At 48.4% G+C, this 12,828-nt stretch overlaps 2 protein-coding genes across 2 annotated transcripts in view; one reads left to right on the forward strand and one right to left on the reverse strand.

The window, feature by feature from the left end:
- The window catches only part of NUBP1 (NUBP iron-sulfur cluster assembly factor 1, cytosolic), a 10,219-nt gene extending 6,917 nt beyond the window's left edge, over window positions 1-3,302 (reverse strand). Inside the window, exon 1 of the mRNA XM_081965559.1 lies at window positions 1,991-3,302. The gene's annotated coding sequence lies outside the window, so the exon portion shown is untranslated. The remainder of the gene's footprint in view (window positions 1-1,990) is intronic.
- Window positions 1-9,554, forward strand: part of TEKT5 (tektin 5) — a 10,972-nt gene extending 1,418 nt beyond the window's left edge. Inside the window, exons 2-7 of the mRNA XM_081965557.1 lie at window positions 2,014-2,097; window positions 3,274-3,344; window positions 3,943-4,086; window positions 4,599-4,821; window positions 8,107-8,261; window positions 8,847-9,554. Of these exons, the coding sequence (XP_081821683.1) occupies window positions 2,014-2,097; window positions 3,274-3,344; window positions 3,943-4,086; window positions 4,599-4,821; window positions 8,107-8,261; window positions 8,847-9,063 (894 nt within the window). The 3' untranslated portion in view covers window positions 9,064-9,554. The remainder of the gene's footprint in view (window positions 1-2,013; window positions 2,098-3,273; window positions 3,345-3,942; window positions 4,087-4,598; window positions 4,822-8,106; window positions 8,262-8,846) is intronic.
- The last annotated feature ends 3,274 nt before the right edge of the window (window positions 9,555-12,828 follow it).

Consider the following 12,828-nt stretch of genomic DNA (forward strand, 5'->3'; position numbering starts at 1 on the left):
TAGAAGAGCGGAATCAGAAGAGATTGCTTCAGAAATGGCAATTCTACTTTTTGTGTTAAGGGCCAGAAGAGCAAGTTTCTTTTGAGCTCAGAAAGGAGGAGGAATCTGTGCCAAAGCTTGGAAGCAGTAAAGCCTTGAACTTCTCTGCTGGTGGCAGCACCAGCTCAATCTTGACTGGAAAGCCAAGCGAGGTTGTGCCCGGTTGAAAAAGAAGTCACCGGGAGTCAGCTTGACTTGGAAGAACCTCTGGCTTTGCTATCAGACCTCTGCACCGGAGATAAATTCCTTGTGTGTCCAAACACACCTGGCCCATAAAGAACTCTACCTGCCTATTTATCTAGTCAGAACTCAGACTGTATAATTTTGTATCAGTTTGTATTTCTGAACTGCAAGCAGGTAGAAGTGCTCCTGGAAACTTTGCCCGTGAATTAATGCTAACGGTATTGTTGGTGTCTTCTGGTGAAATATCAGTTGTAGAAGAAAAGGGTGATAATCCCACTTTCTTGAGTGTAGAAAAGCCGGATTTAATGTTATGCTAGAAACCTTAAGTGCGCTGCCCAAGTCAACTTTGCTGTGATATTAAAACTGGCCATTTGGTAGAATATTCAAATCTGTTCAGGACATAATATTGTTGACCCCAAAGTAGCCATAGCCAAAGTTGGCTTGAGGCAGGAACTTTTCATCCTCTCCCCCCTTGGCTATCTTTGCTTATAATAATAATAATAATAATAATAATAATAATAATAATAATAATAATAATAATAATAATAATAATAATAATAATAATAATAATATATTTATTTCTTAGCCGCACCCTCTCCCGAAGGACTCGGGGCGGCGTACAACGAAACATTCGAAATAAATATGTAAACAAAACAAACATATAACAAAGGTACACTAAAACATACATACATACATAAGGAGGAGATCGATTGATAAAAACAATTAAAATACTGTATTTAAAACCCCTAGAAATTAAATATAATTAAAATACCCAGTTAAAAACCCGTCAGGAGCGATATGGTTAAATCAAAGTTGAGCCAGGCCAGCTGCTTGGAAAAGGTGGGTCTTAAGCTTAATACGGAAGGAGCGGAGGTCAGAGGTATTCCTAATATCCGGAGGGAGGTCATTCCACAGGGCTGGGCCCGCCACAGAGAAGGCTCTACTCCTAGGCGCCGCCCCACGACATTGTCTAGCGGACGGCACCTGGAGGAGCCCCTCTCTGTGCGAGCGAATTGGTCGCAGGGATGTATGGGGCAGAATACGATCCCGCAAGTATCTAGGTCCTAAGCCATGGAGCGCTTTAAAGATAGTTATCAAAACCTTGAAACGCACCCGATAGACCACAGGAAGCCAGTGCAGCTCGCGCAGGAGCGGTGTCACGTGGGAGTACCTAGTACTCCCCATAATTACCCGCGCGGCTGCGTTCTGGACCAACTGCAGCCTCCGGGTGCATTTCAAGGGAAGCCCCATGTAGAGAGCGTTACAGTAGTCCAAGCGAGACGTCACCAGCGCATGAGTGACTGTGCGCAAGGCATCCCGGTCCAGTAGGGGGCGCAATTGGCGCACCAGGCGAACCTGGTGGAACGCCCCCCTTGCCACGGCTGTCACATGGTCATCCATGGACAGCCGGGCATCTAGGAGGACGCCCAAATTATCCCTTGGAATTGGGGATTGGGGAGTTGATGCTAGAGCTCCCAAATTTTTGTTGCCAAAATCCAGACAACCACTGAAGGACAGCAAAGAGATTTAAAAAATCTACTGTGCCCCCCCCCCCCCCCCGAGGTTTGCTGCACAGATCCTACGGTATAGCAGTCCATGCTGGTCCCCTTATTTTATTTTAGCTGCTTCTAGCTAGTAGGCTAGGAAAAGAAAGCGGGCTGCTTACTCTGCTTGTGGGATGGCAGACCGCTCAGCCTTTCGATTTGGAAAAATAAAGCCAAATTACCAATGACAAAAGCTTATAATTGGAAGCGTTAGGGGTACTCACTGATTTGTCTGGATTGTTCCTAGGTGGCCTTGGAATGTTTATACAATCGGGAGAAACGGATGGGAATTGACTTGGTCCACGATCACGTGGAAAGGAACCTTATACAGGTATTGTAAAATAGTTTATAAGCAATTGCCAAAAAGTAGCATTAAAATGGTAGGTTTTTCTTTTCCTGCTCTTCTTGCGCTCCCGGCTTGCTCGGAAAAAATAAGCAGACCGGAAATTGTTCAGAGCAAGAGCGAATATGCTATCAGCTTGGAGATATCTGGTTGCATGTCGGGAAGAGGGTTTTCCTTTTTTTTCTTCTTCATTTTCTGTGTGCAGGAACTTTTTGTATAAAGTAAGTTGCAGTAATGTGAGATTAGTCTAGTGGGACGACTTTGCGAAAAAGCTTGGGGAACTGGGATGAAGAGATGCTGCCCAGAAAATGGTCCGAGAAGAGGCAGCAGAGCCCAAGCTAGAAAGCGGGTCGGGCGAGAGACTGAGGAGGGACCCTGCCTAGTTTCCTAGGCTGCGAAGGAGATGGCGGGAGAATTGTACTTCCAGGCTTGCAAAATTCTGTTGGTGTAGCTTTACAAATAAAGTAGAATGAGCTTAGTTGTCTGTCTGGTATAAGGTGACGACTTCTTTAAAATTTACCAATTTCAAGAGGGCGAGGATTAGTCTGCAGCTGGTTTCCCACATTTAGGCTGTGTTGGACTTCAGCTTCCATAATTCCCAGCCACTGAGACTTGGTGAAAGATAATAACTCACAGCAATTCTATGTATGCTTCCACTGAGCTATGCCTCTGCTATATCTATTAATACCTGTAATGCATGATGAAACTTTTGTCTCAGTTCAGGTTTAAACAAATAACTCTTGAGACGCTCGGTGTGTTGTGATGCAGATCTCTCAATCTGGAGTTTCCCTTTAATCATCTGATAAGCTCCACGTTAATTTAACATTCCTGCTGATAAAAATGAATGAGAATCACAATTCCCAGCGTGCAATTGCATATAAATATAACACAAGGATCTTTTTGCGTTTTAAATAAACAAGATGTTTTTCCGAAGTCTGCGTATGTCCTGGAGGAAGGCTGGGACAAGCCTCTCCGGAGCTGCTGCTAAATTTACACTGATGTCTCGGTATTGTCACCAGGCGTCAAAACATCACCAATGCCTTTAATTCCCTGTTACCCTTTGTTTCCCTTTCCCGGGCCTTTGCAAGGACGGAGGGCTCCACAAGCCGCCTTTCCCTCGACTTTTGTAGACTCCCTGACCGGTGTGTGTTTTTTCTCTTCCAGGAAGTTGATTTGATCAGGGCGTGCCAAGAGAAAATGAGAAAGCTTGCAGAAAGAATTGACCAGCAGATGAAGTAAGCTTTGAAACAAGTTGGCTGTTATTTAAAGCGGGGCATGAGCTGGTCTGATTGATCTATGCTGGAGATGATGCAACACCTGCAGCAGTTCAAGATCAGCATTATGGTTTGGGGAATCTTCTTTAGAATGGGTGGGGCCTTCAGCAAAGAGCAGCCTGTTCATTGGGCTCAGTAGCAAGAAGCATCCCACTGGGGAGCACCCACAGGGCAAACCGGGAGCAGCCTGTTCATTGGGCTGAATTAGCATGATTGTTGGGGCGCCTGGACCACCATCACCCCCAGCCACATATGTTACTTGGACTGTCACGGTAGGCAGAAATTCAACAGGTAGTGGTAGCAGGACTCCTTTCTCCTCACTCTTTTGTCTTACTGAAAGGAAAGTGTGATAATCGGGAACTCAGCAAACATAGGAAGGGTTTCTTGTCAATTGCAGTCTTCTTGTAAAAGGGACAGAAGTGTAGCCTTAAAATTCATGCCTCTTTCTCCCTCCCTGCAATCTGGGAATGTAGAGAAATTTCCTGTTCCGTTTCCTTGGCTCCTTTAAATAATAATATTGGGAGAGGAAAGAAGGTAACCGCAGAAATCTTTGTTCCAGCCTTAACAGAGATGCCCAACATGCACTTGAGCGGGATCTCGGTGATAAAAGTTCAGCTCATTTTATTGACGAAAAATGCTATAATTTGAGGAATACTTCGGACAGCATCAACTATTACCATGGAATTGAGAAAATTGATGGAACGTAAGTACCGGACTATCCCCTCATAGTCATTTAAGGAGTCGCTAAATGAATGCGTGGGTAAGAAAGAGCCGATCCCATGTAGTTGGCCAGAACTGGTTCATTGACGATGGGAGACTGGATAAGGGACATCAGTGAGCGCTTTGCCTTACAGAAAAAAGGAAAAAGCCCTTAAAACATTTTTCCTAGACTGAAATGCACGTTAAAGTATTCCATATCAACCTTAAATGGCTTCCCTACGATATTAACTGGTTCCTACATTCCACATTAAAGAGATCCACCTCTCCATGTTGTGCACGGAGCTGCACATATCCACAAGTTGTCTTTGTTTCCTTCTCTGAGGCGTTTTTCACCATCCCGTAGTCAGCAAGAAGGGGAATGACCACTCTACCCTTCATGAAAGGCTCTATATCCCCCCGTCGTCTTCTTAGCACTGGGCTGTAATTTTGGCCAAATCCCCTGTCGCTTGAAATATTACTTTCCTTATCCAAAGCCACTCTGGTTCTTCCTTGCAGGGTCTCCGTCCCTGAAACCTGGGCGAAGTTTAGTGATGACAACATCCGGTATTCCCAGAATGCCCGAGCCAACTCGGCCATCCTCTGCGAGGAAGCAAACCACACACTGGAAATCACCTCGGATGATATGTGGAAACAGTGGACTGACAGCAACTTGTCCTTTACCTCTCGCATATCAGAAATTGCAGATGCCAAGAACCAGCTGCAAGCACAGCTGGCGAAGGTAGGACAGTGTCTTACGGAGTCTTGTGGATTGGTGGCTGAGGAATTCTGGGAGTTGAAGTCCACAAGTGGTAAAGGTGCCAAGGTTGGCGACCTTGCTCGAGATAAGGACAAAATAACAGTGTCGAAGGGACCTTGGAGGCCATCTAGTCCAACCCCCTCCCTCAATATTCTGTTACCGGAAGTCGCAAGCTGAAACCGCATGTCTGTTAGCACAGGTGGTCCTCATCTTAACGACCCCAATCAGGGCCAGAATTTTGGTTGCCGAGCAGTTCAGGGTTTCCACTCGGGGCCTGGGACTCTGTGCAGAATGGTTGTTGATGTACAGAGGCGGAGGCTGTCTGAGTTGGCAAGTCGGGAACTCCCTGTTCGCTCCAGTGCGCTGACCTTCTGTGCTTTTTCGCTCAAGAAGACGTCGGGGAGCCGCCGGTCTGCTCTGCCCACACTGCACTGTGATGTCACCGAAGCGGAGACAATCCAGCAGCGGGCGAGAGGAAGGTTTTGTGGGGAAACAAATGGTGAAGCTCACGAACGCTTTGGGCAACGTGGGCAGGCAGGCTTGGCATGAATACGTTTCTTGTTCCAATCTCTGGCACAGCAGGAGGACAGTCACAAGGAGACGAATTATGGCTCTCAGAGAAACCTTTGTCAGTTTCTGCCCCATAACTTCTCTAATGAATCTGGAGCCATTTGAATTCAGATTAAACCAGTGCAGTTAGACAGTGGAAAAATCCCTTTCCCACCCTGCTTCTTTCACTCTGTGTGACATTGAAGAGAGGCTAAGCGAGAGGCTTCCTTCCATGGGTTGAGTGGACAACAGATGGTAGCATTTCATAGAAGCAGGAGAACTGAAAGCGACCCTTAACCCTATGAAAAGGGAACATGTGGCTCCCTCCCTTTGGTCCCTCCCCACTGCCCCCGCCCCACGTGGAGCCAGAAGGGAACTTAACTGAGGAGCTCAGAATGCCAGGGAGCTCCTTTGGGTTTATGGATCCTGGAGGACAGGAGGGCACCTTTGGAGGAGCTATAGAAATCAGTCTAGAGCACTCTTTTCTCTCTCTTGCACTGCTTTCTGACCCTTCAAACGCAGCTCTTCAGAGATGCAGGACTGCTGACATCAGTGCTAATACGATCACACCCTTTGAAATGATGTGAACTATTTTGCATTGAGACTTTTATATGTAGTCGTTAGGTGTAGTTAAGATCCTGGTAGGCAGGAAAGCTGGCCGGGTTGCAGATACACATCCACTCCCTGCTTTTCCTTAATTCTACTTTTTGAAACAGAGAGCAACAGAATTAGGACTTCAAATCACATCAATCGCAACATTTTCTGCTGAGGTTCAAAAGTGGTTGAATGTTTGGTTTGAATTCAGAGTTCACACTTCAGATGCTGACGGGGAAGAGAACGGTCGGCTGCCTGTCAGTTACTCTGTTTCTTAGCATGAAATTCAGAGGGAAAGTTTTCCCCCAGAAGAGAGAGAAAAAAAAGCAAAAGATAAGCCAGGCAGGATCTGGCTTTGCGCTTGGTGCATTTCCTAGGCTGAAGCTCCAGTATGAGAGCAGCCCCCCCCCCCCCGCCGCTTTGCCTCTCAGCTAGAGGAGATTGGATTTCTCCTTCGGACGGGTTCAGCTTTCTCTAAGTGCCCCTTAGGAGGGAGTGTTGGGACTCTTGGCCCTCCCTTGCTGAGTGTGCTTATTGTTTTGAGATCTGACTGTGGGAAAGGTAGGAGCTCATCCTTGTTAATGACTCACGAAACACTCAAAAGAAGAGAACCAGATTTTCATGTCACCACTTGGTTCATGCCCTCCCCAGGGAGATCGTGTGTTAGAAGAGCTCTTGGGTGCAGGACTGCTTAGGGGGAAACCTTCAATGCCTTCTGCACGACAACCATGGGCTTTTGTGCCCATTTGGGGCCAGTATTAATTCATAGAGGAGCCGGCACATCTCATTATACATGGCAGAAAGTGAAGATAGTGGCAGAGAAGGCCCCGGGGCTCCAAGCAGAGCATGGAAAAATGGAGGACCTTGACCAACCTATAGGGGCACTTCCTGTGTTGCAGCTGCTAGAAATCCGTGAAAGAATCTCGAATCTTGGCCACAAAGTTGTTTACATACTAAGTTTATTTTGCTTGATGTATCCGCAGATATTTCGGCCGCGTTACTCACTTTAACTGAGAGAGATCAAAATGTCCTCATCCAGATTTATTCTCAGCCCAGCTCTGCCAGAGCGAGTGGAATGCTAAATTTTCCAGACCAATTAGTACAATATTTTTAGACTGCTTGTTATACTGGGAGGTTGGACTAACTTGCCTGGGGCCTTAGAACAAAAACGAAAAAAGGAAGGACCAGAACAAAAACGAAATGGGTTTTAATTAAAGTCAGTGTTGATCAATTAATTATAATGAATGTTCCGTGTGCATTCAGTTATTTTCTTCTTCTGGCAAGTTAAAAATTGCAATTCGACATCTCCCGTTCAGGGTCTCCAGGGGTTTTCTTCCCAGGTTTTAAGTTATGTATTCCCTGATTAATCAATGAAACTTTTAAAAAGAGGGGGGAAAAGTTGCCTTCGAGTGAAGCTTGATCTTAGCCACTCCATGCGTGTGTGCGTTTTGGGGGTATATAGTTTCCAGGTAATTTTTGTGGGAACAATGTGGAAGTGGAAAACCTTTTGCCAGATCCACAGCTGGCTTGAAATGGACCGGATCATTAGGCCAGGACTCTTCAACGGTGTCTTGTGTGAGGGACTACAGGAAGAGTGGAGCAGACAATACAAAACTGGACAGAATGGCTAATACTCTATTTAATGCAATTGCTTGGAGCAGCCTTGTCAACCTCAGCTACTTTAAGATGCATGGACTTCAACTCCCTGAATTCCTCAGCCACTACAGAAGCCATTCAGAGTTCATTACTTGTGAAAAGGAAAACAGATGTATAGGTACAGCGTGCAGAATACCATTGGGATCAAAGTTACATGTAGGAAAGATAATTTTGTAATTGATCACAAGCTGAAAATAAGTCATTAAATTAAGTCAAAGATCTTAGGTTGCTCCCACAGAGGTACAGCTAGGAGCTAACGGTTTAGCCCTATTCTGCATTGGTCTGAGCTCACTCGGGCGGGCGAGTTCTGTTTGCAGCACCCCCTCTTAAGGAAGATCAGGGGAAACTGAAATAGGTGGAATTCTGTGATTTTGGATAATTCCTATTTGCAGATGCTCATATATCCCAGTAGGAAGCTGGCGGGCATTTTTCTTTCCAAAACTTATGGATCTTTACTTCCCTTTTCAGACTCTTCAAGAAATCTTCCAGACAGAAAACACCATCATGTTACTGGAAAGAGCGATCATGGCCAAAGAGTGTCCACTGAAGGTGGCCCAGACACGTCTGGAAGCAAGGACCCGGCGGCCAAACATGGAGCTGTGCCGGGACGTCCCCCAGTTCAAGTGAGTGCTGTCACGCTTTCCACGGCACCCTGAGAGACTCTGCGGCTTTAAGGAGGGCTCGGTTTGTGCAGCGAAGCACAATTCTGGGCATCCCGGCTGAGTCCCTGCAGAGCCCGCTGGGTGGTTCCCTCGCCTGGACCTCCCTGAGCTCAGAGTTGCCTCTGTGGCTCAGGCGGTTTTCACACCTACCCCTGAGCCTGCTGGCGGGTGCTTCTGATCCACTCCTGCCTCTGCGCTTTGGTTCAGGGTGTCCCAGGCTTCCCTACGAGTGGGGGAATTAAATGCCCAACTTAGGCAGAGGCAGCCGGCAGGCAGCTTTGCTGCTCGTAAGAGGGCAGAAGGAGGAGGGAGTCCTCCCGCCTTGCAAGTCAGCTCTGCTTCAAGGCTTCTCCGTATTGCTCTTCGTCTTGGCTAATTGGTTAACACCTTTTTAAGCACCTGGAACTGATCCCGTTGAGGGGGAAGCGACAGGCAAGCCGGTCTCTGCCTGCGTGTGCTTCAGCGCCTGTGGCTGCCCTCCCGGGTCCCAGCAGCTCCCCACGAAGGCCCTGCTGCCTTTGAGCCCTTCCTTCCCTTCCCTTTCAGGCTGGTGAACGAAGTGTTCACCATTGACGACACCCTCCAGACCCTGAAGTTGCGCTTGCGAGAAGCCCAGGACACTCTGCAGCTGCTGATCCTCAACAAGTCGAAACTGGAGCACGACCTGATGGTGAAGGCCAACAGCCTCTTCATTGACAAGGAGAAGTGCATGGGGATGCGGAAGACCTTCCCCAGCACGCCTCGCCTGGTCGGCTACACCTGAGGTTGCGGCGGCCGCCTTCCGTGCTCCTGTCAATCTGACATAAAAGATTGAAAATCATGGGAGACATTTCTGCTCGTTTATTTTTTTGTAGCAAACGGAAGAAGGAGAAAGAAAAGTAAAAAAATCCCGTGAAAATAAACGTAACGTAACAAAAACAAAATCGGAGCAAAGTCACAGCTTTTCTTGCTTGCAGAAAGTGTGAGACGGATCGCTCCCTATGGAAGGAAGAGAGGCAGCCGGGCTCTAGAGCAGACGGGAGCCACATCCAGAGGACGGCCTGATCCCGGCCCTCTTTCCCCCCGTTTAGCTCCACGGAAGCCACAAGGCTGAATCCACCATTGAACCTGGAGATCTGGCAGCCCGTGTGGCCAGAGGATGCGGCACTGTGCAAAGGTGTCTTTAGACTAGACGCAGAGTAGACTAACTCCTTCTGCACAAATAGGCTTTCCTGCTGATCTGCTTGGGCCAGGGGAAGCCAGCCTGCTGAAAGGCAAAGGGTTGCATGTGTGAAAGCGCCACGTAAGTAGCTAACCTTCATCCTAACTGTTCCACCTGTAGTGAAGTTGAGCTATGTGTGCCATAAAAAGGATCTCGCCTTGTTTGCCAAAGGGAGAATGGAATGCACATCGTAGAGAATGACTCCTCCTCCTCCCCCAGCTCTATTTTTTATAGAATACAGTTTACAGTGTAGGGATCAGAGGATGCAAACAAGTAAGCCATGGGGATAATCATGCTGGTATTTGCTCCCAGGGAATGCACGATCAGGTGGTTGTTTCCTTCCGGCTCAAACAGTTCCACTGCCCAGGCTTCTGCCCCAAGTCCCCCCCGCCCCTCTCTAGCCTTCCTTCCATTTCTAAAGCATTTCAGTTTTTGGGCCAGGATGTGCAGTCGGCATCCTTTCAAGTTCAGATCCTGCCTGTTTCTTCCGAAGGAAAAGGGCCCCTGTGCGGAGTCAGCTTCCTGCCTCTCCTCCTTCATGGGAGGATTGCAGGAGACCTTGGCGGTAGAGAATCCTTTCAGACAATGGGCGCTTGGCTCAGCTTTGGGAGAAGGTCTGGTTGGGAAAGGGATGAGCCCAGAGATTTTGTTTGGATGCTCCTCTGGGATCATCAGCTTTCCCCCTGAAGCCTCACGCTAGCCTGGTGAGAGAACGGGAATGGCGGGTTCCTGCAGTTCAAAGGCTCCATTTCTTGGCACTGGCCGTTTTTTCAATGAAGAGGGAAGCTCACGTAATGGTGTTGTGGTATCCCTCTCATTCCCTGGAAGGATACCAACCGAGTTGCTATGTTCCGAGCCGCCTCCTAGCTGGTATGGTTACAGTTTTATTTATCACTAAAATCATATCTCGTTCCATAATTATAAGCTGTGCTGATTGAGTGTAGCAAAGGCCTGCATACGGATGGGTTTAATTACCTTTATAACCAGGGGTTATATACATTTAATTACATCAGGTAACTTATGGGGCCTGGATATTAAAGAGCTCCTCAGCATTTCTCTTTGCTGCAACGAATCCTTTGACCCGCCTGGATTAACTAAATGGCACCGTCGCAATTTGATGTTCTTCTTTTCCTTCAAAATGCTGCTTCTTGTGCAATCCAGCCACATTCTGCTCTGTCTCCTCCCTTGCAATGTCTGTCAAGGAGAAAACAAAGTGGCATTTTGTCCCATCTTCTGTGCTCAACGAATAGCCACTACTTACCTGCGCTTCTGGGTTTCCTTCCTTAGGTTTCTCGGCTGGTGTTCAAGAGGAGGTAGAAGATTCTGGGTTGGGTGGTATCCCTGGGGGGGGCGGGGGGGGTGAGACAGAAGCATGGCTAGGAGGTTGGGCTCTGCTCTCCGTTCATGAAGAAAGCAGGTTGGCTTCCAATGAGTAACTCCAGATCCTTCTAGGATCCAGATGTGCAAAGGCCTTTCTGGCTTTACCATTCATGCTTTTGAGGATATTTTCAGCCCAGAAATCTTTCATTGTAAACGGGTCCTTCCTCCTGCGTCCTGCCATCTAAATCCAAGGACTCTAATACCGGCTGGGCTGGTTTAGGGCTGGGGAAGGAAGAGGGGGAAGGAGGACAAGCGCGGTGGGTGGAGAGGCTTTGCCAGAGCTGAGCTTCTGCAAAATGTCATCAGGCATCCAACCGCCTGGCCCTTTGGACAATGCAGATCTCTGGCCCTGGCCGGTGCCAGTGGCCAAGTATTCAGAGGAGTCTTGCTGGTGGGTGCATCCAGAGAAGAATGGACGCCTGTTCTGCAGGAAGAGAGAGTCCAGCTCTTCCCTTGAACTTAAACAAGAGCCCGGGCTTGGGCTTTTAAAAGCCTGAAGGCAGCGTTAAGGTTAGGAAAGCCTCAATTACTCGCTGGAGTCTGGAAGGAGAACATTTTGCCCAGGATGCTGGCTTGAGCTTCTCAGATCCCTCCCTCAGCTGCTCTGAGCACCTTTTCTCCTCCTTCGGCTTCCGTTCTTTCACCTCTCCTCTCCTCCCTAGTGAAATGCACCTCTAGGCGTCAGCCATCTGATTCCGTTGCACGTTTTCTGCCCTCTTCAGGGTCCACCTTGTAGAATAGCCGTGTGATTTCCCACCAGCACGGCCCATTGGCCACACCAGCTGGAAGTGGTACGATGGACGTCGAGGCACAAATTTGGGGGAGGGGACTACACTTTCCTAAAACTCTTCTGACTTAGGGAGACTCGAGTAGGCATCCTCAAACTACGGCCCGCCAATGCAAAGTATCCAGCCCATGGAGTGTAAAACTGTTTGTTTTGTTCTTTTTTTAATGGCCTGTTTTAAGGAGCCTGAAGCTGCTGTTGTAGTGAAGTTAGGCAAGGAAGGGGCAAGAAAGTTTGCACTGTTTTTTTCCCTCTGGGGGGAGGGGTGGGGGGTCTTAGGTAAACAGATTCCTTGGGTTGGGCAAGTACAGCAAGGACAAAAGCAAAATGGATGGCTAAGTTGGCCACGCCCACCCAGTCACATGACCACCTAGCCACGCCCACCCACCCGGTCCAGCCCCCCCCAACAGTGTGAGGTACCGTGAATCGGCCCCCTGTTCAGGACCCCTGCCCTAGAGTTTAGAGAGCGCTGTAATGCACCTCACCCTTCGTGGGCCCAAGACCCCTGCAGATGCTCTTGGGTGGCAAGGACAGGGGTCTTTCCCAGGAGGCAGCAGCCCCTCCCCCCGCTCTCCAGATGCGCCGTAGAGCAGGGCCGGAAGGGACTCCTTGGGCAGGGGAAGATGGGGAAGATGAAGGAGGCAGCAGGATGAGCTCTCTCTCTTCTCTTCTGGTCTCCCTCTGGATTGTGGCGAGTGGAGCTCAGCTGGAGGAGACTCCTATGACCCCATCATGCCCGATGCTGCCAGGGTGTTTGGAGACTGAATGTTCCCAGGGTCCCCCCCCCCCCCCCCGCTGGGGAAGCCTCCCTTCTGCCCTTCTTATATTCTCCAAAGGGTTGGGCCTTGCCCCGTGCTCTAGTGCCGCTTCATTCCTTGGCGAATGGTTGGGCAGGCAGCCTCTGACTCTCGGCTTCTTGGGGTTTCGTTAAAGACCTTAATTGTGCTCTCAGCTGCTTCGCAACTTTCATCTGTGCAGTGAAACAGGGAGCAGAAGCACTTAACTAAATAAGCACCTGCCTTTTCTTTAGCGTAAGAGATTTTTTAATTTTAATTGAAGAAGCTGGCAACCTTAGGGAACAAACACACAAGGGCAAGCTAATTATACCCGCCCCAAAAAGCTGCAAGCGGCGTGGCTTTCCTTTTTAAAAGTAGAGACCAAAA

Source organism: Natrix helvetica (genome assembly GCF_964273705.1).
Source record: "Natrix helvetica genome assembly, chromosome: 13".
Lineage (NCBI taxonomy): Eukaryota > Metazoa > Chordata > Lepidosauria > Squamata > Natricidae > Natrix > Natrix helvetica.